The sequence below is a fragment of the Salvelinus fontinalis genome, chromosome 20, assembly GCF_029448725.1.
Source record: "Salvelinus fontinalis isolate EN_2023a chromosome 20, ASM2944872v1, whole genome shotgun sequence".
Taxonomy (NCBI): domain Eukaryota; kingdom Metazoa; phylum Chordata; class Actinopteri; order Salmoniformes; family Salmonidae; genus Salvelinus; species Salvelinus fontinalis.
In genome coordinates, this window is record NC_074684.1 from 5,087,820 (window position 1) to 5,113,976 (window position 26,157).

Here is a 26,157-nt window from a genome sequence, read left to right on the forward strand (position 1 = left end):
AATCAAATTGTATCTGTCACATGCGCCGAATACAGCAGGTGTAGATCTTACTGTGAAACGCTTACTAATGCCATTAACCAACAACGCAGTTCAAGAAATACAGTTAAGAAAATATGTACCAAATAAACTAAAGTGGAAATAACTGTACATACTGTATGTGTCCTGTAAGGAAGACACAGACTAAGGAGGAACTGTATTATTTTCACACACACACACACACACACACACACACACACACACACACACACACACACACACACACACACACACACACACACACACACACACACACACACACACACACACACACACACACACACACACACACACACACACACACACTGTATCCATTCCACACTTGCAGTCTAGAAACACAGACACAGACTCAGTTTCCACTGTGCTGTACAGTACCTGTCCACAGGTACAGTATACACACACCTGTCCTTGATGCTAGACGAGGGCCCCTAATTACTGTGGTAACAAAGAGCAAGACCTGTCAGTCACTCATGGAAACACACGGAGGGGACAGGGGACACTACAGTACTGGGTGAACAATGATGACCTCATGGAAGCACTGATGATGTCAGCGGGCATTGATGCCATTGTATTAACCTGTTGGTGCTCCTTGGAGGGAGGACTGTTCTCCCATGCTCCCGTCCGGCAGGCAATACCGGTGCATCAAGGCTCAGACAAACAGACTCCAATAACTACTTTTCCCCCTCACACCTACACTGCAGGTTAAAATTATTATTCATTTGATTTATTACTACCAATACGCTGCTGTTCATTGATTATTGATTGCAATTACTGTTAGTCTATTACCATAAGTATTTATATATTCCTGCTACCAGTCACTCTTCAGCCCTGTTTACATGTATATCCGCCTACACTGACACTCTTGCACACACACACACACCCACACACTAACACACTAACATGCTCACACTAACACCCACACACTAACACTAACACCCACACACTAACACCCTCACACTTACACACACTCACCACCATGCTATTTACTATTTACTATTATTATTATTATTATTATTGATCCTGTTACCAGTCACTTTCTCCTGATCCCTGCCTACATGTACATATCTGCCTTAATACTCCAGTATCCCTGCACATTGTACATGTGGTACTAGCACTGACCCTGTATATAGAGTTGAAGTCAGAAGTTACATATACATTTAAACTCAGTTTTTCACAATTCCTGACATTGAATCAGAGTAAAAATTCCCTGTCTTGGGTCAGTTAGGATCACCACTTCATTTTAAGAATGTGAAATGTTTGGAATAATAGTAGAGAGAACAATTTATTTCAGCTATTATTTCTTTCATCGCATTCCCAGTGGGTCAGAAGTTTGCATACACTCAATTGATATTTTGTAGCATTGCCTTTAAATTGTTCAACTTGGGTCAAATGTTTTGAGTAGCCTTCCACAAGCTTCCCACAATAAGTTGGGTGAATTTTGGCCCGTTCCTCCTGACAGAGCTGGTGTAACTGAGTCAGGTTTGTAGGCCTCCTTGCTCTCACACGCTTTTTCAGTTCTGCCCACAATACCTTGACTTTGTTGTCCTTAAGCCATTTTGCCACAACTTTGGAAGTATGCTTGGGTTCATTGTCCATTTGGAAGACCCATTTGCGACCAAGCTTTAACTTCCTGACTGACGTCTTGAGATGTTGCTTCAATATATCCACATAATGTTCCATCCTCATGATGCCATCTATTTTGTGAAGTGCACCAGCCCCTCCTGCAGCAAAGCACCCTCACAACATGATGCTGCCACCCTGTGCTTCACGGTTGGGATGGTGTCCTTCGGCTTGCAAGTCTCCCCCTTTTTTCTCCAAACAGAACAATGGTCATTATGGCCAAACAGTTCTATTTTTGTTTCATCAGACCAGAGGACATTTCTCCAAAAAGTACGATATTTGTCCCCATGTGCAGATGCAAACTATTGTCTGGCTTTTTTATGACGGTTTTGGAGCAGTGGCTTCTTCCTTGCTGAGCGGCCTTTCAGGTTATGCCGATATAAGACTCGTTTTACTGTGGATATAGATACTTTTGTACCTGTTTCCTCCAGCATCTTCACAAGGTCCTTTGCTGTTGTTCTGAGATTGATTTGCACTTTCGCACCAAAGTACGTTCATCTCTAGGAGACAGAACGCGTCTCCTTCCTGAGCGGTATGACGGCTGCGTGGTGCCTTGGTGTTTATACTGGCATACTATTGTTTGTACAGATGAACGTGGTACCTTCAGGCATTTGGAAATTGCTCCCAAGGATGAACCAGACTTATGGAGGTCTACAATTCAGGTCTTAGCTGATTTCTTTGGAGTTTTCCATGATGTCAAGCAAAGAGGCACTGAGTTTGAAGGTAGGTCTTGAAATACATCCACAGGTACACCTCCAATTGACTCAAATGATGTCAATTAGCCTATCAGAAGCTTCTAAATCGATGACATCATTTTCAGGAATTTTCCAAGCTGTTTAAAGGCACAGTCAACTTAGTGTATGTAAACTTCTGACCCACTGGAATTGTGAGACAGTGAATTATAAGTGAAATAATCTGTCTGTAAACAATTGTTGGAAAGATGACTTGTGTCATGCACAAAGTAGATGTCCTAACCGACTTGCCAAAACTGTAGCTTGTTGACAAGAAATTTGTGGTGTGGTTGAAATACGTGTTTTAATGACTCCAACCTAAGTGTATGTAAACTTCCCACCTCAACTGTAGCTTCTTTTCAAATTTCTGATTCCTCCTGTATTATTATTTTGATTTATTTTTTCTTTTGTTGATATTGAATATTGTCCTGTTGGGTAGGGCTTGCACGTTAAGTATTTCACTATACTTGTGCATGTGACAAGTCAAACTTGAACGTGAACTTATGATTTGACATTACGTGTGATGACATTTCACCATAATGAAAACAGTAGGTAATTCCATACCGGCCATCCTGTATGGAAAAAAGTGACACCATCCTGGCATACCGCTCTGTGACTGCACGGGAGTGGTGAAATGCCACATTGCCCCATACAATTGCAAACGTTGGCCCATTTCACCTCCCTGCAACCCTTTCCTCACCTGACACAACCCTTCCATAGAGGTCATCCAGGAATGAAATGAGACGCTCGGCCCAATTAGCGGTTTGTGTAAAAGCAATACATCAGAGGATATTGCTGCACACATTGTGATGTTGACACCCCTCTAGTCCGGGATATCCACTGTGGCTGTTTTCCCAATCACATTCTTTCCTCGCCGTGTTTTGGCCAGGTTGAAACCAGTCTCATCCACAAAGAGGAATATGTGGGGTGTTTGCCTGGCTTCAATCTCCATGACTCTCTAAAATAAATCCACAGGCAACATAAGAGTTAGTCTATTACGGTAGTTTACATTATACCTAAAAACATGCCAGTGTGTGCCTCTGCCCTGTTTGGTTTTGTTCAAAACCAGTTCTGTATTTTATAGTCATCTTACCTGGACTTATTGGTTCCTGAGTTGCTTGACTCGTTCAGAGTTCCTCTCAAAGGGGACAGTGTACAACTGCTTCATTTTAATGACCTGGGTGTCGGGGGGGGAGGGGGTGAAATCAGACGCAGGAACAGCAGAGCTTCAATACGGTGATCTTTAATGCCCAACCGGCAAACCAAAATGTCCAACACGGACTTACTGGGTGTCATAAACACCTGTCTACAAACACACAAGCAACAGACGAACAATCCCGCACAAAGAAGCGTACGGGCTGGCTGACTAATAAAGCCACACTAATTGCCAATTACCTAAACCCAGGTGATACAAATAAACACATAAGGAGGGGGAGGAAAAAGAGTCAGTGGCAGCTAGTAGGCCGGTGACGACGACCGCCGAGCGCCACCCGAACGGGAAGGAGAGCCTGCCTCGGTTGAAGTCGTGACATTCATCCTGATTTGATGTTGTTTCAGGACTCTAGAAATAGTTATGCTTACATTGTGAATATTTCCAAATGTGATGTTGTCTGCCAACAATCTCTGTGAGTTTTATGCCATTGTTTCTGATGACCATGTCAACGATTGCAGTTTCCTGCACAGCAGTGAAATTCCTACCTCTCCCGCCTGTGGGAGGTAACCGTTGGGTCCTAAACAGAAATACAAAAACAATTACACACAAGTGGGTTTGGAGGCTTTGCTCAATTTACTTCTGTAACGTGCAGTTCAGTCAGATGCCCTTGCAGAATGCACATCTTACCTGCTGTTCACAATAGATATCTTACCTGTTGCTCACAATAGATACCACTGTTGAGCGTTGCAGATTTGGCTGCACTCTCAGACTGTTATGGCGTGTACTGGAGGGGAAGTCAGGTGCAGGAGAGCAGAGTATAGTTTACAGGCGCACATTTATTTTCCGTTCCAAAACGAGAGCACTACAATGATCAAACGCGCTCAAAACACGGAACATAAATAAAAGTCAAGCGCATAAATCAAACACCACATAACATGAAACAATTCCACACAAATACATGATGGGAAACAGAGGGTTAAATACAAGTAGATTGATTGGGGAAATGAAAACCAGGTGTGTATGGAACAAGACAAGACAAATGGACATATGAAAAATGGAGCGGCGATGGCTCGAAAGCCGGTGACGTCGATCGCCGCCTGAACAAGGAGAGGGGCCGACTTCGGCGGAAGTCGTGACACAGACCAGCCTCTCTCATTGATAGACCATGATTTATTACATGATCAATTATAGTAGCCCTAATCTAATCTAAGACTACAGCTCTTGATCTTCCTCTCAGTCTTCTTCCACCACGCATACAGTATGTACTCCTCTCCCTCTCCCATTTGGTATAAACAGAGGACAAGAGAGATGACGCAGTGTGTCTTCAGGTCTGAGCTGTGGTCTTCAGGTCTGAGCTGCCACGATAGAGTGATAGAAGAGAAAGTGGTTTCTCTTTTCTCACACACACACGCACACGCACACACGCACACACGCACACACACACACACACACACACACACACACACACACACACACACACACACATACTGTACACACACACACACACACACACGCACGCACACACACACACACACACACACACACACACACACACACACACACACACACACACACACACACACACACACACACACACACACACACACATACTGTACACACACACACACACACACACACACACACACACACACACACACACACACACACACACACACACACACGCACACACACACACACACACACACACACATACTGTACACACACACACACACTACCCCATCTCACCAGTTATAGGCTTTACCCCTTTTTCTGGGAGTCCAGAATGATTTATTGCTGATCTCTTAATGCATTTTATATCATCTCCACCCGGCCATAGCCAGCTTGTTTTGTAGGGGTTTTGCTATTCATATAAATCACCTCCCACTTGTCTTGTTATACTGCCAGTAAAGCACATCCACTAAATATGGAACACACACTCAGTTAGTTGTGATGAATGGGTTGGCATTGGGAGCGGCATACGTTTTTTGACACTGTGGCCACAACAAGTGTTGGAAGACCTACAGTGGTTCCTCCTTTAAAAGTTGCGAGCTTGCACCACGGGACTTAGAGGTACCCAGCGTCACGGATTCGTGGCTCCAGACCACCACAAGGGGGAGTTAGAGCACTCGTTATGCATTTGGGTCCCAAGGTTTTTATATGACCAATCATATCGAGTGGTTTCAATGGCGAATTTTGACGCGAGCCACCCAACCCTTGGCGTTCTTAAACAAAGATGCCTGACAAAATATTACAGTGGAACCAGATGTAAGTTATAACGTCATAATGAGTCAAGCAAAAAATGTACAATTGAGAGAAATATGTTAGTTAATGTAGAGACATACGTTTGTGCATATTTTTTTGTCATAAAGTTAATTTACAAAAATCGCTATTTAGCAAGTTATTAGCCAGCTAGTTAGTGTTAGGATAATTAATTTGTAATTCGTGTTTTTTAATGTTATAGGGACTCCTGAGAAAACCAGCAAACCAGGCTTGTCGTCTTGTGAAACAGTAGATGTAAAGAATCTAGCTAGCTAAACCATTTACTGCAAATTGAATGTACAATTGTGTAAGCTTGCCTTGAAATGCAGCTGAAGTAACATAGCTAGCTAACTATTTGCTTGCTTATTGTGTAGTGGAGGATCAAAATAACTGTATGCCTATGGATGTGCAGCTAGCTACAGTATGTAGCCGATCTGTGTATGAAGAGCACCTAAAACGTTAGGTTCTGAACTGATATTCATAACAATCTATGAACCTCAGCTATCATAGTTGTTGTATCAACTTCAAGTCTGAATGGCATTAATGAAGCCTTTGGATAGAGTAGAATATAATAACTGTATTGTGCCAAGGATGCAAGTCCTACCATGCATGAGATTCCCACATTGTAGCCTGTACATTGAATATATTCACTGATCAAGTACTCTTCCTTGGCAAATAAAGGTGTGGTTCAGGTATGAATCTTTGAGACATTCTTTTTCAGTCATATCAAAATCCATTATTTGAATGATGCTGTGTCTGCATGTATGTATTACAATTATACACTTCAATAGTGTTTACCACTCCTAATCCTGGTACATCAATGATTACACATTGTAACTATGCAATAGACTAGAAACATTATTGATTTGTAATTCACATATACAGAAGAAAATAAACTATGCAAATCTAACTCCCTTCATCTGCATTAATCTGAGGACACAGGATAGTATTTCAATGAGATACTTAATTTCAACCAGTGGAGAATGTGAAATGCTTTATTGAAAGAAGTTCATTATCCAGGTGTTATAAATGCATTATAATTATGAAAATAATATTATAAATATAATAATATTATAAATATAAGTTCAATCTGTACTTCAATGCACATATGTTGTGCATTATAAAACGAGGAAGAAAGACGAGGTGGTGAGAGAGGTGTTGAAGACAGAAAGGGAAAGAGGTGAGAACAGCAGCAGACAGCATATGATTCATCAATTACAGTGCTACCCTAATATTCTCTCAGTTCATCAAAATTGCAGTGTCTCCTAACCAGCCGTGGGTCTCCAGTTGGCCCCAAGGTTATCTTAAGAGCGGGGGAGGTGGCGATGACGGGACTGGCTTCCTCTCTCACATCAAAGCATACCTGCAGACGAGAGAGCATGATTTAGCCTTGTTTTTTTTTATTCTAACACGGTCAGTCATCTTAAATCAGGAGGTGAAATGCAAAACTGACCTTGGATCATTAACTCTGGGACTACTACATCTCTGTCCGTATTGTCTGCCAGTTCAGATGCGGGAGGGGTTCACCAAAACAGCTGATATAACCAGGAGGATTTAGGGAGAAGGGGGAGAGGGATGAAGTGAAGAAGAGAGACTGGTGTGTGTGGTCTCACCTTGTGTCCACACTAAGTGGCTACAGAGTACTTTATGCTGAAAAACAGACACATGAGGACAAACAATAGAAGATAATGTGAATAGAAGAGACTGTATGTGACGCAGACACCTATCGGAGTGTACCTGAAACATTTAAATATAGAGGGCTATGTGTCTCACCACTTGGATATTGCAAGGCTAACCCCCAGGGAAATCATGACTTGGCAGCAACAGAGAGTCCAGTGAAAATGGCTGTGTTTATGTCGTGTAAATCTGAAAATTAGCTGCTGACATCTTAAGGGTTTTTTAATTAATACATGTGAGACAGGTTCCATGTACAACAAGACAGGCAAAGATGGAGAAAAATAACACAGAACAGTTTAATTACCTCTGGTTGTAGACACTTTTGCCAGCAATAAAGCTTCCACGGCCTGTTCCTCGGACAGTGAACATCTGGCAATATCTACATGTTTGACCCCTTGGTCAGCTCGCTCTCTGAAAGTAAAGAAAACAGCTTTTTTTTTTATAGATATGAAAACAATAACTGAGATATGACCGTTCAATCTAATGCAGCAGATGCCATTTTTAGGATACGTCAATACAGCCCAGTGCTGCTTACCTGAGATGCCATCTTCGTAGGTGTCTGCTTTGACTTCCTTTGTGTCTGAAAAAAGTTGCTTTCAGAACAATTATTTTTGATTGAAAATAGAAAAAGGTTTTGCTCTCGACAAAAAGACACAAATGTACCTCCATAGCATATAACAATTTGCCTGTGAATAACCACACCTTCATACAAACGTGCTACTGTCTGCAGAATACGGTATAATGATATATTCAGAAAGTTTCCCTTGGATTTACCTGAGGGAAACATTCGTCTTTGTATCCCCTTTTGATATTCACCACAATACCACAGCACCTGGGTCTTTAGTGTGAGAGACTAAGGCATTATCCCTTTAGATGCCACAGTCATGAATTAATCAACACTGACACATATGCCATACTTAAATTATCTTTATTTGTGTGCGCTATTGAAATATCCATACTCCTCATTTACAAAGCGGAGGAAATCGAGGCAGGGATTGATGAGAAGGTTCATTTGATTAGGCTTTTGTTTACTTCATTCATTAATTTGGTTTGTTTTGTGTTGGGATGCAACCAAGCTCATTCTGTGCCAGTGCGGCCATCCTGCTTTCTGGACCTCCTTTGATCCTACCCACAATGCAACAGGTTGGCCGCGCATCAAACAGCATTGGGATGGTGTTGTGAAGTCTTTTATCTCTATAGTTTTTATGTTTATAAGTGTACTGCAGCACCAAATGACAGTTGTAGAAAGTGAAATCAAATCAAATGTAATTTTTCACATGCGGCGAATACAACGGGTTTAGACTTAATCGTGAAATGCTTGTTATCAAGCCCTTCCCAACAACGTAGAGTTAAAAAATAATAATATTTTAAAAAATGTAACACAAGAGGAATAGATACATATATATATATATATATATATATATATATATATATATATATATATATATACAGGGAGTACCAGGACCGAGTTGATGTGCAGAGGTATTGGGTATTTGAGGTAGATTCTGTGGCAAAGAAGGGGGCCGAGTGATAAATGGCAGATATGTGAGGGCAGAACAAATAAACGGGCTCTGCCCTCTCACTAAGGTGTGGCCAGATGGTGAACTGCAAAGCACAAAATGGCACCTTGGTATTGATAAGACCTGAGACAAGATTGTGATGAGGTTTTACTGGCCAGGGATTCAATCAATCAATCAAATGTATTTATAAAGCCCTTCTTATGTCAGCTGATGCCACAAAGTGCTGTACAGAAACCCAGCCTAAAACCCCAAACAGCAAGCAATGCAGGTGTAGAAGCATGGTGGCTAGGAAAAACTCACTAGAAAGGCCAGAACCTAGGAAGAAAATTAGAGAGGAACCAGGCTATGAGGGGTGGCCAGTCCTCCTCTGGCTGTGCCGGGTTGAGATTATAACAGAACATGGCCAAGATGTTCAAATGTTCATAGATGACCAGCGGGATCAAATAATAATAATCACAGTGGTTGTCGAGGGTGCAACAGGTCAGCACCTCAGGAAAAATGTCAGTTGACTTTTCTTAGCCAATCATTCAGAGTATCTCTACTGTTCCTGCTGTCTCTAGAGAGTTGAAAACAGCAGGTCTGGGACAGGTAGCACGTCCGGTGAACAGGTCTGGGTTCCATATCCGCAGGCAGAACAGTTGAAACTGGAGCAGCAGCATGGCCAGGTGGACTGGGGACAGGAAGGAGTCATCAGGCCAGGTAGTCCTGAGGCAAGGTTATAGGGCTCTGGTCCTCCGAGAGAGAGAGAGAAAGAAAGAAAGAAAGAAAGAAAGAAAGAAAGAAAGAAAGAATTAGAGAGAGCATACTTAAATTCACACAGGACACCGGATAAGACAGGAGAAATACTCCAGATATAACAGACTGACCCTAGCCCCCGGACACATAAACTACTGCAGCATAAATACTGGAGGCTGAGACAGGAGGGGTTGGGAGACACTGTGGCCGTGTTCGACGATACCCCCGGACAGGGCCAAACAGGCAGGATATAACCACACCCACTTTGCCAAAGCATAGCCCCCACATCACTAGAGGGATAACTTCAACCACCAACTTACCATCCTGAGACAAGGCCGAGTATTGCCCACAAAGATCTCCGCCACGGCACAACCCAAGGGGGGGTGCCAACCCGGACAGGAATATCACGTCAGTGACTCAACCTACTCAAGTGACGCACCCCTCCTAGGGAAGGCATGGAAGAGCACCAGTAAGCCAGTGACTCAGCCCCTGTAATAGGATTAGAGGCAGAGAATCCCAGTGGAGAGAGGGGAACTGCCCAGGCAAAGACTGCAAGGGTGCTTCGTTGCTCCAGTGCCTTTCTGTTCACCTTCACACTCCGGGCCAGACTACACTCAATCATAGGACCTACTGAAGAGATGAGACTTCAATAAAGACTTAAAGGTTGAGACCGAGTCTGCGTCCCTAACATGGGTAGGAAGACCATGCCATAGAAATTGAGCTCTATAGGAGAAACCACTGCCTCCAGCTGTTTGCTTAGAAATTCTAAGGACAGTAAGGAGGCCAGTGTCTTGTGACCGTAGCGTACGTGTAGGTATGTACGGCAGGACCAAATCGGAAAGATAGATAAGAGCAAGCCCATGTAATGCTTTGAAGGTTAGCAGTAAAACCTTGAAATCAGCCCTTGCCTTGATGGGAAGCCAGTGTAGAGAGGCTAGTACTGGAGTAATATGATCAAGTTCAGGCTGAAGTGGCTAAACTTTGTGGGGGGTGCTCCGAGATCCAGTTAACAGCTCCATAATTGAAACACCATTTGAGAGGATAGCGATGGTTATAGTGGGCCCGCTACCCAAATCCGCCAGAGGGCACCAATACATTCCGGTCATCCTAGATTATGCCACTCGCTACCCAGAAGGCATTCCCCTTCGGACGATGTCTTCCAAAAATATAGCCAAGGAATTAGTGCTCCTGTTCACCAGGGTAGGGATTCCAAAAGAGATCCTTACTGACCAGGAGACCCCCTTTATTATCCCGCCTTATGGCAGACCTTTGCAAGTTGTGGCAGGTGAAACAGTTGAGGACATTGGTTTACTATCCTCAGACGGATGGGCTGGTTGAGCGATTCAACCGCACCCTGAAGTCAATGTTCAGGAAGGTAATCGAATAGGATGGGGAAAACTGGGATTTCATGTTGCCGTATCTGATGTTTGCCATTAGAGAGGTTTCCCAAGCCTCGCTGGGGTTTTCACCCTTTGAGCTGGTATATGGGAGGCATACCCAGGGAATCTTAGATATCGCACGGGAAACTTAGGAGCACCAATCCACCCCTTATACTAGTGTTACAGAGCACATCACGGCCATGCAAGACAGGATAACCACAAGCACAAGAGCACCAGAGCACCAGCGGCACACTTATAAGCGGCAGGTTACCCTGGGGGAATTTCAACCGTGACATAATGTGCTGGTCCCCATGGTAGAGTGTAAACTGTTAGCCACATTGAAGGGACCTCATCAAATGCCGGAGAAAGTAGGAGAAGTTAATTATCAGATCCGACAGCCAGGTCGTCGGTCCCCGGAACAGATATATCACGTAAACATGTTAAAAGCATGGAGAGAGAGAGAAACACAAATTGTCATGTACCCCACACCCACTCAAGCGTGCAGCCGAAGTTAATGTTTCACCTACACTGTCCCCAGCACAAGTACAGGAAGTAAAGACCTTGATCCAGAAAAACAGAGACGTATTTTCAGGGATACCAGGGCGAAGTGAGGTTTACGGCTCATGATATTGTTTCCCTACCTGGGAGAAAAGTGAGCATGAGGCCATATCAGGTACTTGAGGCTCGACCAGCGTACATTACGACCCTGGACCACACCTGCGGCCTGGGGCGGTCCAGGCCGGAGAAACAAACATTCAGGTACTGACCTGTTGGAAAGAACACTCTCTGGTGTGATTTTCTGTTGGTCTTTCACTTAATTTGTTTACAAACTCTCCTAACCTTGAAGAGAATTGTCACAATATGTACATGAAGGAGGTGTAAAGTGATAGATAATTCATAAGAATAAGAGTAAGAATAAAGAATGCAGTAGCTGTGTGTATATAGTGTGTATATATAGTATTGTGAGTGTGCATAGAGTCAGTGAAAGAAACTGTAGCATCAACGCAGATAGAATTAACTATTTAACAGTCTTATGGCTATTTAGCAGTCTGATGGCTTGGGTTTAAAAGCTGTCTTGGTCCGTGAACCAATGCCCCGGTACTGTTTGCCGGACGGTAACAGAGTGTTTATGGCTTTGGTGTCTGAAGTCCTCTGACACCGCCTGATAGAGGTCCTGGATGGCAGGGAGCTCGGCACCAGTGATCTACTGGGATGTCCGCACCACCCTCTGCAGCGCTTTGCAATGATGCAGCTAGTCAAGATGCTCTCAATGGTGCAGCTGTAGAACTTTTTGAGGATCCGAGGGCCCATGCTAAATACGCTGTCATTCCCTCTTCATGACTGTGCAGGTGTGTGTGGACCATGTTAAGTGCTTAGTGATGTGGACACCAAGGAACTTGAAGCTCTCGACCCGCTCCACTACAGTCCTGTCGATGTGAATGGGGGCGTGCTCTCCCCTCTTTCTCCTGTAGTCCATGATCAGTTCCTTGGTCTTACAGACGTTGAGGGAGAGGTTGTTGTGCTGGCACCACACTGCCAAGTCTCTTACCTCCTCCTTGTAGGTTGTCTCAACGCCGTTGGTGATAAGGCCTACCACCGTCGTGTTGTCAGCAAACTTGATGATGGTGTTGGAGTTGAATGTGACAATGCAGTCGTGGGTGAACAGGGAGTAGAAGAGTGGACTAAGCACGCACCCCTGAGGGGAACCCGTGTTTAGTGACAGCGTGGGGAGGTGTTCTTGCCTACCCTCACCACCTGGGCACAGCCCGTCAGGAAGTCCAAGATCCAGTTGCAGAGGGAGTTCTCAGGGTCCCAAGCTTGATGATGAGCTTGGAAGGGAGAATGATGTTTTCAATGAACAGCATTCTCATATAGTTATTTCCCCTCTTGCCCAGGTGGGAGAGGGCAGTGTAAAGTGCATTTGAGATTGTGTCATCTGTGGATCTGTTAGGGCAGTATGCTAATTGGAGTGGGTCCAGGGTGTCTGGGATGATGGTGTTGATGTGTGTCATGACCATCCTTTCAAATCACTTCATAATTACAGATGTGAGTGCTACAAGGTGATAGTCATTTAGGCAGGTTACCTTAAAGTTCTTGGAAACAGGGACAATGGTCGTTAGCTTGAAACATGTTGGGATTACAGACTGGGACAGGGAGATATTGAAAATATTGGTGAAGACACTTGCCAGCTAGTCTGCGCATGCTCTGCGAACGTGCCCTGGTATTCCGAGTGTTAACCTGTTTAAAAGTTTTACTCACATCGGCCACGGAGATCGAGTCACACGGAACAACAGGCACCTTCATGCAGGACTGTTTTGTTTTCCTCGACACAAGCATAAAAATGATTTAGTTCGTTTGGGAGTTCTGCGTCACTGGGCATCTCACAGCTGTGTTACCCTTTGTAATCCGTTATCATCTGCAAGCCCTTCCACATCTGACACACGTCGAAGCCGGTGTATTAGGAATCCACCTTCCCCCTATATTTCCTTTGCATATTTGATACCTTGTTGGAGGTCGTAGTGGACTTTCAGCACAGATATGTCCGTATAGTCACTTTTCACTTATTGATGAACCCTGTGATTAATGTGGTAAACTCCTCAATGCTATTGGATGAATCCCGGAACATGTCCCAGTCTGTACAAGCAAAACAGTTTTGTAGCCTCACATCTGCTTCATTGGACCACTTCCGTGTTGAGTGAGTGACTGGTACTTCCTGTTTGAGCTTGAGTTTATAAACAGGAAGCAGGAGAATACAGTCATGGTCTGATTTACCAAAAATAGGGTGAGGGGGGGCCTTTTATGCGTTTCTGTGGGTCTAGAGTTTTAGCGCCCCTAATGGAGCAGGAGACGTTTGTTTAGGGCCCCATACAGTTCACTGAGTGCAAAAGTGGTGTTGGCTTGTGGAAGGATGTAGACAGCCGTGATAATTACGGATGAGAACTCTCTTGGTAGATAAAAAGGTCTGCAACTCACCATGACGTATTTTATATCAGGTAAGCAGAAGCTCGAGATTTCCTTCACATTGGAAGCAGCACAACAGTTGATGTTTATGAAGAGGCGCACCCCTCCCCCTTTGGACTTGAAACCAGTTCTATGTGCATAGATTCAACCAGCCAAGTGTCTACAAGGTTTATAATATTGCAGCTCTTCAAGTCTCTCTGATAGGAGATCTCAAACAAATCTCATCCATCTTATTCTTGAGTGACTGGATATTTGCCAATAAAACAGAGGGGAGTGCTGATCGATTGAAATGTCACAACTGTCAAATCACACATAATGTCAAATCATAAGTTCACGTTCAAGTTTGATTTGTCACATGCACAAGTACAGTGAAATACTTAACGTGCAAGCCCTACCCAACAGGACAGTATTCAATATCAACAAAATAAAAAAGAAAGAAAAAGAAAGAAAAATACAGGAGAAATAAGACTTAAAGACATAAGAGAAGAATTTACAGTATACTGTCTAATCGGCCTTTTTGGATTATGATACAAGGTTGAGAGATGATATTGTGAAAACGAGTCATCCTAAAGACTTCACATATCATTAAGGATGTCAACATAGATATTTATTTTTTTGCTAAAGTTCCTTTTCTGTGGGTTAGCTTTGATTGGTTTATCCAAGGCATGTTACCTAGCTCTCGAGAGGGAGTTGTGTTTGAAACAACAGGCAGAAAGCAGCCTGAAGCCTGATGCAATACCAGACTTAAAAATGCAACAGCACTATTTCGGGCATGAGCAGAAAAACATTTTGAAGGGGGATTCAGAGAGAACCTAGTGAAAGTTAGCCACTACTACTATTCAGCCTCTCGTCCCTCCTTCCGCAGTCAACTGCTATATTTTGCAACCTGATCTCATAGTTTGACTTCAGCATTTGCCGTATTTGGATGAACGCCGATTCTTGACCCGTTAGTTCCACGTGGTTACAGGGTTAAAACAGAAACAACTCAAAGGGTTAAGTTTAGGTATTCGTTCCAAGTGGTTTTAAGGCTAAGGTTCGGGGAAGGCTCTGAACCTCATGAGTTTGAGTCCAGTGCTTTGCCACTGTTTTTTTGTGAGCACTGAGGAAAACGTCCTCGGGACCTTTTGAAACATCCGAAGTCAACCGCTTTTTCTTGTGACCAGCCTGATATGTTTACCTCCTCTACACACATCTCTCTTCTTCCTTCCTTCCTTCCTTCCTTCCTTTCTCTTTCTGTCATCGCTTGTTCTGTATTTGGAAGGCTGTTTTTCTTTCTGTCCTGTTTTCATCCAGTATAGGCTACATAGACTCAAAGGATTGTTCTCTGATGTTAAATATTGATAAAGCCTTTTACACTAATGAAGAAATAAATACCACACCAGCCCAGAATGCAACCTTATTACAAATACACAGAGGAACGAATACCACACCAACAGCCCAGAATACAAGCTTTTTGCAATTACACAGAGGGAACAAATATAAGCAGTAGCTAAGAGGCCATATGCAAGAACACCTGCAGCCTTCATACAAAACAATGCCTAACCAGACAGAACAGCTAAGCTCTTGAGATGTTGACCGTCATATTTCAAAAGGCTACATTTTTATAGAAGTCGGAGGGCAATGCTTGCGTCATCATTGTAATTGAAATAGAGATTTAGAACACCATTTCTGTGGATATTAATGTTAATAATAGGAGAGAACTTCATGAGAAAGCAGTGGAATGGGAAATCTTTTTTTTTTTAGACCGGAACAGTCCACTCTGGAACATTGAACCAATCTGGTTGTCTGATTCACCTGATCGTTGTCTGACCATCTGATCACGAGACACTCCTGAGAGAATACTGTGTGTGTGTGTGTGTGTGTGTGTGTGTGCATGTGTGTGCGTGTGTGTGTGTGTGTGTGTGCGTGCGTGTGTGTGTGTGTGCATGTGTGTGAGAGAGAGAGACTATTCAGCAGAGCCCCCAGAGCAGAACAGAGCTTTGTGTTGATACATTATTAATTACCTGCAGCTCAATTCTTTTTTTCTCCTCTTTTATTTATTTATATTCAATTTTGCACGTTTTTGATTTTATTTTATACAGACCATTCTCCTCTCTCTCTTTCTCTCTCCGACCCTCTCTCTTTTTATCTATTTTTCACTCTCCCCCCACTTCCTACCCATCTCTTGTAACTCTGACTCTCATTCGCTGTTGTATTGATAAACTAAGATTAATGATTCATTTTCATTCTGATGCAGAGGGTTTGAACCCAAGACCATACGAGGTGATAGATACCAGGCTGTAGCTGCCAGGTACATTATTTACAGTTACATTTAAGTCATTTAGCAGACGCTCTTATCCAGAGCGACTTACAAATTGGACAAGTCAGAACAAATTCTTATTTAAAATGACGGCCTAGGAACAGTGGGTTAACTGCCTTGTTCAGGGGCAGAACGACAGTATTGTACCTTGTCAGCTCGGGGGTTTTGAACTTGCAACCTTTCAGTTACTAGACCAACGCTCTAACCACTAGGCTACCCTGCCGCCCCAGCTCCATTATAAAGACTTTTGGGAATTGTCCTGGTTTACTAATGTATTCTCTACTCATATATCTTCACACATAACTTGATTTGTAGTAACTTGATTTATTAATACTTGTATGTATTATATATGAACCCACGTATGTGTGAAGTACATCAGAGTGTGTACTGTGCGGTATGTTACGCAAGTTGTGTGTCTCTCCTGCAGTGAGAAGCTGAATCCTATCAGGTACTGGTTTAATGCTGAAGTGGCATACCTATTACACACACACACACGCATGTGGCGGCACACATGCACACACATAAGCATACGCACGCATGCACACACACACACACACATACACACACACTCACATCAAACATTAATCAAAGACAAACTGTACACATCTCTAATGGGACATACTGTAGAGCACTACAATATACTGTACATTCACTTTAGAAATATTTCGCTTATTTCTGAAACCACATTTCCATACGGTCAATATTGCTATTATTATTATGTTTTATAGATCCTCCAACCACAAGAGTCTGAACCTGGTTGTAACAGTTGGGGAGACCGGGGTTGGTTGTCACACCTTTTATTCATGTGTATATTTCTCAGCACCAGTATATCTTATAAGACTATATTTCATATTAGGAGAAATACCAGTGTATTTGGTTGAAATGAGGACCCTTTTTTGTCCTCATTACTTATTCCAACATGGAGTTATAAGCCATCAAGTGAAGCCTTTCTTTGATTGAACAGTATCTCTATCCATCATAATTAAAAAAAAGGCGTAAAAATAAATTCATTGAATGTAACATTTGCTTTGACAGTGTAGTATTTGTAGTATTTGCATACCAATGCTTAATAAAACAAACAACAGTAATGGATGAAAATGTAATATTTGGATGAAGTGAAAAAAGTAAAGCTGTAAACTTTTGTGCCAACAATATTTTTGGTAAATTGAAAAAAAGGAATACTTTTGTGTGTGTCTGTGTGTGTGTCTCTTGCGCATTACGTCAGGTGGCGTGCTGCCCCTCTGTATTTCTGTTGTAGTTGCGTACCATCTCAAACGCCTACAAATAAGTAAAAACTAAAATGTCAATAACCACTGAGCACGGACTAACGCCTAGCGTCTTTTGGACATCTTTGTTTTGTCGATTTTTGGTCTGGCCCTACCAAATCAGAACCAATCATAGAAAAAAAAAGTTCTCATAAGTTTAGACAGTACAGTAAAGTAGAGAAAAAGTAGAGTATAGCTCAGTACAGTACAATAGAGCACAGTAGGGTAATGAAAAGTTAAATGTAGGTCAGTACAGTACACTACAGTACAGTACAGTAGAGCACAGTATAATGTACTTTGTACCCTACTGTACTCCACTGAATTAAACTAAACTGTACTGTACATTGCTCTACTATGCTGTACTCTGCTGAATTAAACTCTACTGTACTGTGCTGTGCTGTTCAAACTTGTGAAACATAGATGCCTTTTCAACATCCGGAAAATAAGTCTTCTAAACGTCTTTTCAACAGGGGGTTGGTTACATCAGCAGGGGGTTGGTTACATCAAGATTGATCAGTCGTTGATGTCGGTCTGATGAGTTACTCCACAACCTGAATCAAGCATACAGTTTTTGTGGTTTTGATTGGTTTGATGTGATTTGATTGGTTTGATTTGCAGTGTTTTGATTAAAGATACATTTTTACTTGTTTTTTCTTCCATTTCAGTTTAAATGAAAAGGGCAAAAATACTGGGTACTTAGTGACACTGTTCTGATTGCACATAGCTTGTATTATTGCTCATAAAGACTTCATAGTGTGACATTTTTGATTTTAGGGATAACGTGACTTTTGTTCATTGAGTTGCAATTCCATCACATCGAGAGACAAAATAAGTGCAGAAATTGCCCCTCCAGCAGCATATTTGCTCAAATGTACCCTTTCTGAAGTTCAGCGAGTTTTTAATTTCCATTTAGCATCTCTCTGCTCTGCCTACTCACTGACCTTTCATACATTCTCAAACAGCCCTGTCTCTACTCTCTTTATTAAACTAGAGTCACTGATCTGCATTCACAATGTGCTTGCCACAGTAAAGGAAAAGAAAAGACTGGAAAAGGAAGAAAAGAGAAGTAGGTGTTTCTTTTATAATGTTGGTAACTTCATTAGAGTGTCTCTTTGTTATAGAGGTGTTGGAATGTATTAGGCCCTTTTGTCTGTGGGTTTTCATCCCTGGTGACAGCTCACTCTGTGGTGGAGCTTGTCTGCTCCAGTTCCATCGCCTCCATTTTGTTCCTGCTGACTGTAATAAGACGCTGGGATCCTCTATAGTCCTCTGACAGATAGACTCCAAACTTTCCTCTTTAATCCTCCCCGTTCATTCAACAGTAGCGTTCTGCTCTGACAGAGTGAGAGGCCAAATACTTCTACAACCACCACAGTGAGTGTGTATGTGTGTGTGTTAGGGGTTGGAAAAAAATGTTTTCCAATTGTTTCGTTCTGAAGAGAACCATTCTCTTTTTTTTGTTCCGTTTGACTGTTTTGACCAGAAAAATAAAGTTACGAACTGGTTGGAACCTTTTTTAAACCTCTGAAATGGGCTAGTAGTTTACATGCATTGGACAGACAAGTGTAGGTGTAACTGCTTTCTTCCTGGGGTGAAAGAGAGGACCAAAATGCAGCGTAGCCAGTACTCAACATGTTTAATAAAATAACAAGTGAACACTACAAACAACAAACAAAATAACAAACCGTGAAAACCGAGACAGTCCTATCTGGTGCAGAACAAACACAGAGACAGGAAACAAACACCCACAAAATCCCAACACAAAACAAGTCTCCTATATATATATGAGTCTCAATCAGAGACAACGATTACCATCTGTCTCTGATTGAGAACCCACACTAGGCTGACATAGAAACAGACAAACTAGACACACAACATAGAATTCCCACCCAGCTGACGTCCTGACCAACTAAACACATACAAAACAACAGAAAACAGGTCAGGAACGTGACAGTAGGCGTGAGATGCAACATAAATTTTGCGGGTGAGGAGAGAGCCAGAGAGGATGGAGGAGGAGGCTTGACTTGAAGCGCTGGCCATCTTTTTATGACATGCGTTACTTCAATTAGGACCACAGAATTACACCTACGGAGGAGCGGCTTCTATGAAGGAACTTTGAATGTCTTTGAACTTCTGAGAGTTGGCTTAGCATTGGACCAGAGCTAACAAGCTTGTGTGTGCGGAGTGGCACCAGAATTCAAAGAAAAACACGTCTTAACTTTTTGTAGTTAATAAATCCAATGTGAAGCATGATAACTATAGTATACTTAACTAGCATTGAAAAAGTTAATCCGTTCTTCTCTAGTTAAACAAATAAATACATCTCTCCCTAATTTCTTAATCACACTTGTAACGTCAGTAGGCTAGTCGCTTATGTTTTGGGAGGGGTAGGTAGCCTACACACACTGGCAAAGATTTTCAGCTGGCAGGCAGACACTGGAAGCAGTTGCTGAGTGAAAGAGTGAGGGCTTTGCATAGGCGCTTTGTTGCATTTTTTTGTGGGACTGGGAAAAAATGCTTGTAACATAAAATAACGTTATTAACCATGCTTTTAAAATAAAGGTTCTGTTCCGGAACTGTATAGATCACTTTTGTTCCTGGTTCTGATTCTGTTTCTAAAAATGTTTTGTACTTTTCCAGTTTTCAGTTCCGTTCCCTGAACAGGTTCTAACCCCTGGTGTGTGCTTGCATGCCTGTGTGTGTCTTCGTTTCAGAGTGTACTGCATATGTGCTCCAATGGATCCCTTGCCATGCTTGTCTACACTCATATTATCTGGTCGTCAGTGCACCCCCTCCCTCTTCCCCAAGACCACAGCAGCTTGTGCACTGCTGTACTTTCGCCTTAGATTCATACTCTCACCTGCTTCTCCCTCCTCTGCCTCCCTGCATGCACACCTGTATTCCTCTTTCCTACCTACTTGGATTCTAGTGCACCTGTGAGCTAGGTTCCTGTTTAAGGAAGGAACTCCAAACATGGAATAGAGTGAATGAGGGACAGCTGAAACTTATTCTGTTGAGAGACAAGGAGGTAGCTAGTGTTGTCATCCTGAGCTGGGTTTGGACCCTTGGTATCTTTCGTATGGTATGTATGAACCACTTGCTTTTGCTTATTGATTAGTATGATCTGCGGAGCCCTTTCCTCCAGCCAAGGACCAAATGCGCCCTCTTTAGCCTAATGGGTGGAATGTTATTAATATTTTACATAATTTTGTAATTATTAAATATGTATATTAACGACAAAAATCCAGTGTTTCTATGTCAAACAGTTTTGTTATATTTCTGTTGTCTGTGATGTATATACATTTTAATTTTAGGATGCAAACTCTAAATTGAATACATTTCAATGAAATATCTGACATGCTACAAGTGTCTTCTTTTTTAAGCCCATAACCATGTGTGTGAGGTGTATAGATTTGTTTAAGACTACCAATAATCACTCTGTGGGAGCCTGATTTAGCCCAATGTAGTAAAAGGTTAAATGTTTGTTAATCTGACTGAGGCTGTACAGATGTAGGATCTTAATTTGATCACTCTTTTGTTGCTGAGAATTTTCCTGCAAAGCAGGAAATGCAAATTTGTAGTGTATTCAAGGTTTATACAGGCTTTCTAAAGTTTGTAATTTTCACTTTAAAATGTGGAAATTAGAAGATTTTCAGAAGATTTTCCCTAACAAAAAATGTATCAACTTCTACAAAAATGGTCCATTAATTATAATCCACATAATAATTCACGTTTTCTGTTGTTGCAGGATTATTTTTCTGCTGTAGCAAACTGGCTCAAATTAAGATCCTACATCTGTATTCAACACCTGATGGTGTTCAACACACTCTAGTGTTGTTTTGAGGTGTTATTGGTTTTGTGGAACAGTTTTACAAATGTTACAATCTAAAGTCCATTGCGTTGTCATTATGTCAATAATAATAGTATGGTAGGTGTACCAGCCTTGAGTGAACAATTGTTTTTGTAGTCTTATTGTATATTGCTTCTTTCTAAAGGATTTTCCCTTTCCAATTCATCCTCCCAAACCGGTCATGTTGAATATGATATATTTTCTTGAAAGAACACTCTTATCTCCTTCCTTTTATGGTTCTTATCGAAAGAGGGTTTGATAGATATCAGTGAATTAATGAAAGGAAGATGGAAAGCAGACATTGAACTCTGATCAACTGCTCCACTTTCGAAGGCTTGAGAAGACAAACAGAAAACCTCCCTTTCATCTTCTATCTGAAATGTATCTATATCTGCAGCTAATTGGATGGTCACGCTCATAATTGTTCATTATTAAGGCCCCTCATTTGTCGGTCCAGGCCTTTGTTAGGGTGGTGATATGTGATCCTCTGTAATAACTGTGTGTCGTTATTGGACACCGCTGGGTTCTATAGTGATGGGGGTCGGGGGGTTGAAGAGACTGTCTTGTCCATGTGATGTTCATCTCTGCTAAATGTTTCTCTCCTGATGGTGCAATGAGTTATGTTGATTTAGGGCAGGGTAGGCAACCCTCATCCTGGAGTGCCACAGGCACTTCATGTTTTTGATTGATCTGACCTGGAAGACCAGGTACACTATATATACACTATATATATAAAGTATGTGGGCACCTCTTCAAATTTGCGGATTCGGATATTTCAGCCCCACCCATTGCTGGCCGGTGTATAAAATCGAGCACACAGCCATCGCCTTACTAAGGAGCTCAGTGACTTTCAACGTGGAACCGTCATAGGATGCCACCTTTCCAACAAGTCAGTTCATCAGATTTCTGCCCTGCTAAAGCTGCCCCGGTCAACTGTAAGTGCTATTGTGAAGTGGAAACGACTAGGAGTAACAACTGCACAGCCGAGACGTGGTAGGCCACACATGCTCACAGAACGTGGCCGCCAAGCGCCGAAGCATGTGACGCGTAAAAATCGTCTGTCCTCGTTTGCAAAACTCACTACCGAGTTCCAAACTGCCTCTGGAATCAACGTCACCACGTCAACACAAGTAATGTTCGTCGGGAGCTTCATGAAATGGGTTTCCATGGCCGAGCAGCCGCACACAAGCCTAAGATCACCATGCGTAATGCCAAGCGTATGCTGGAGTGGTGTAAAGCTCGCCGCCATTGGACTCTTGAGCAGTGGAAACACGTTCTCACACTTCACCATCTGGCAGTCCAACGGACGAATCTGGGTTTGATGGATGCCAGGAGAACACTATCTGCCCCAATGCATAGTGCCAACTGTAAAGTCTGATGGAGGAGGAATAATGGTCTGGGGCTGTTTTCATGGTTCATGCTAGGCCCCTTAGTTCCAGTGAAGGGAAATCTTAACGCTACAGCATACAATAACATTCTAGACGATTCTGTTCTTCCAATTTTGTGGCAACAGATTGGGGAAGGCCCTTTCCTGTTTCAACATGACAATACCCCGTGCACAAAGCGAGGTCCATACAGAAATGGTTTGTGGAGATCGGTGTGGAAGAACTTGACTGACCTGCACAGAGCCCTGACCTCAGCCCCAATCGAACACCTTTGGGATGAACTGGAAGGCCTACTGCGTGATAAGCCTAATCGCCCAACATCAGTGCCCGACCTCACTAATGCTCTTGTGGCTTAATGGAAGCAAGTCACTGCAGCAATGTTCCAACATCTAGTGGAAAGCCTACTCGGAAGAGTGGAGGCCGTTATAGCAGGGAAAGGGGGGACCGACTCCATATCAATGCCCATGACTTTGGAATGAGATGTTCGATGAGCAGGTGTCCACATACTTTTGGTCATGTAGTGTATGTTGAATTTAGGCAATCACTGAACTGATCAATTAGCTTAGTTGGTCAAGTGCGGTGCCTAGTTGGAACAAAATCCTGCAGTAACTGTGGCACCCCAGGAACAGGGTTGCCTACCCCTGGTGTAGGTTTTAGTTAGCTACTGTAGTTTTTTATAGCAGCGTGTACTGCTGAAGCACTCATACATTCCTTGTTCAATGAGGTCCTCCTCAGATAAATATAAAAGTCCCTACATGGGAGTTAACAAAGTCCTCCGAATGTCAGCATAATGAGAATAGTTCATGAATTTGGGGAAATTGACTTGGTCATTATCCCCAAAGAGGTAGGTCTTCCAAGATATTTGACCTGATTTCACTGTGTAGGATTTCAGTAGTTCCTTTGTTTATTTGACTTTCTCCTCTTCTCTTCCTCCCTCAGAGCGGGGAAGGGGGTATTCTCAGCCATGAAGCTCGGCAAGACCAAGAGCTCCAAGGATGACCACAAGAAAGGTAGGCTTTTACTAATCAGCTGCCCATCGAGACTTTGATAAATTGAATCAGGTGTGTTAGAGCAGAGATGTAGAGACCTGTAGCTCTCCAGGAAGAGGGTTGGCCTCCCCTGGCATATAGTAACATAGGTTATTGTGATGGCACCCCCAAGATGAGCCAGCCATCTTGGACATGGAGGATCTGAACAGGAAGGCCATGCGTCTGGGAGGGGTGGGGGTTCTGGACCCAGACTGCATCTCCCTGGCCTCCGTCACTGCCGTCACCACCAATGTCTCCAACAAGAGGTCTGTGTACTTATTTATGTACTTACTTATTGTACATCTGTTACTGCAACGATCCATTGACTGTGTTATAACACTCTTATTCATGTTTATAACCCATACTACAGTACTAGTTGAGTAAATTAGCAAACTGCAGGCTACACTTCATTAGGAAAAGCTCTGATTTGTGTGCCTTTACTCTCTCAGATCAAAGCCTGAAATAAAGATGGAGCCTAGTTCTGGGAGGCCTGTGGATTACCAGGTGAGATGAGGGAAAGAATCGACCCCAATCCCCCCCCAAAATATCTAAAAAGAACTTAAACATGTTTTATTGTCACATACACCAGATAGGTGCAGTGAAATGTGTTGTTTTACAGGATTAGCCATAGTAGTACGGCACCTCTCGAGCAAATTAAGTGCCTTGCTCAAGGGCACATTGACAGATTTTTCAGCTCATGTATTTGATCCAGCGACCTTTCGGTTACTGTCCCAACAGTCTAACCGCTAGGCTACTTGCCACTCAAAAAATGTGTTGTTTTGCAGGTTCAGCCGTAGTAATAGGCTCGCCCAAAAAGCTTTTTTAAAATCTGTTAAATTCCAAAATTAGGAAATGTATTTAAATCATGGTATGTTCTGATTCATTTCTAGGCAATAACAAACATATTGTTAAATTAATATGGTACAATGTCATTGTTTGTACAGGTGGCTGTCCCAAACCTGACTCCTAAACTTAATGTTTGAAAATAAAGCAATTCATGATTATTTTTTATCTAACACTATTATTTCAATAGAACACCCTTCTTTGTCTACACCCATTCAGCATTGTTCACACCCTCTTAAGCCTTAGCCCCACCCATCTCTTTAAGGCTTGATTACAACCGCTCTACACTAACTTGCCAGCTACTTCCAGAGATCTAAGAGAGAGAGAGAGAGAACAGCTCACTGAACATTACTCGCCCTATCGCGTTCAGAGTGCACACTGGACGCTCTGGCCATTAAGTAGAGTTGTTCGGAAAGTTCTGGCCTAACAACTACAGTCAAGCACCCAAGCTAACTGGCTAACATTGGCTAGCTACTTCCAGACAGATAATGAGAGAACACCCCACTCTGACCATTTTACTCACCCTAGCAGAGCTGGTTAGGCTTTTTTCATGTTATCCAGAGCGTTGGTGACTGTAGCTGTGCTGCTGGCAACAATTTAATTATGCTTTGTTGCCAACGTTTACTGACACCGGACATATTCAACGGGTGTTGAGTGTTCAAAAATGCATCAGTTATTCTGCGCTCTGGCACACTAAGACTAGAGTATTTTGTTAAGAAATGTAGCTAGATAGCTAGCTAGGTAAACAATGAATCCCAACGCATGACGCAACGTTAGTTAAAACAACACAGCTAACACAATCACTTCAAACTGACACTGAAAAGACTACAAACTAGCTGCACTTCATTTCATTTAACCTTTCTTCAATTGACATTTCATTGTATATATCCATAGAAATTATGTCAGCTGATTCATGATTTCGACTGGCTGAGAAACGCTCCCTGCCTGCCTGTCTTGTCCCGACTCCCGAACACATTCCTTACTATGGGACAGCTGGAAATCTAATTTAAATATTGAAACAATGTTGCAAATGTTGGAGAGACAGACAGCAAGGTTTATACAAATCTCCGCTGTTGAAAACAAAATGATAGTCTAAAAGAAATGTGAGATAAAGTCTAGATGCTTTTTATAGTGGAGATCAAGTTTATAAATTGCTTGGCTGGGCTGATGAGATTGCGCAGTCTCAGTCTGGATTGCGCAGTCAAATGGAACAGAGTAAATAGGCATTTTAATGTTATAGATTTAGCCGGTGGTAACCTGTGGAATAGACACCGGCTGGAATGCGGTTTTAACCTATCTGCATTCATGATTAGACCCACCCATTGTATAATGTACTGTACTGTGCTCTACTGTACCCTACTCTACTGTACTCTACTGTGCGGTACTGTACTCGAGTTTACTCTACTTGAGTTTCTT

At 42.5% G+C, this 26,157-nt stretch overlaps 1 protein-coding gene across 11 annotated transcripts in view; it reads left to right on the forward strand.

The window, feature by feature from the left end:
• The window catches only part of LOC129817175 (otoferlin), a 127,236-nt gene that overhangs the window by 67,078 nt on the left and 34,001 nt on the right, over positions 1 to 26,157 (forward strand). For all 11 annotated transcript variants that reach the window (XM_055872158.1, XM_055872166.1, XM_055872167.1 and 8 more), the window contains 3 exons: positions 23,810 to 23,880; positions 24,032 to 24,164; positions 24,348 to 24,402. In XM_055872158.1, the coding sequence (XP_055728133.1) occupies positions 23,810 to 23,880; positions 24,032 to 24,164; positions 24,348 to 24,402 (259 nt within the window). The remainder of the gene's footprint in view (positions 1 to 23,809; positions 23,881 to 24,031; positions 24,165 to 24,347; positions 24,403 to 26,157) is intronic.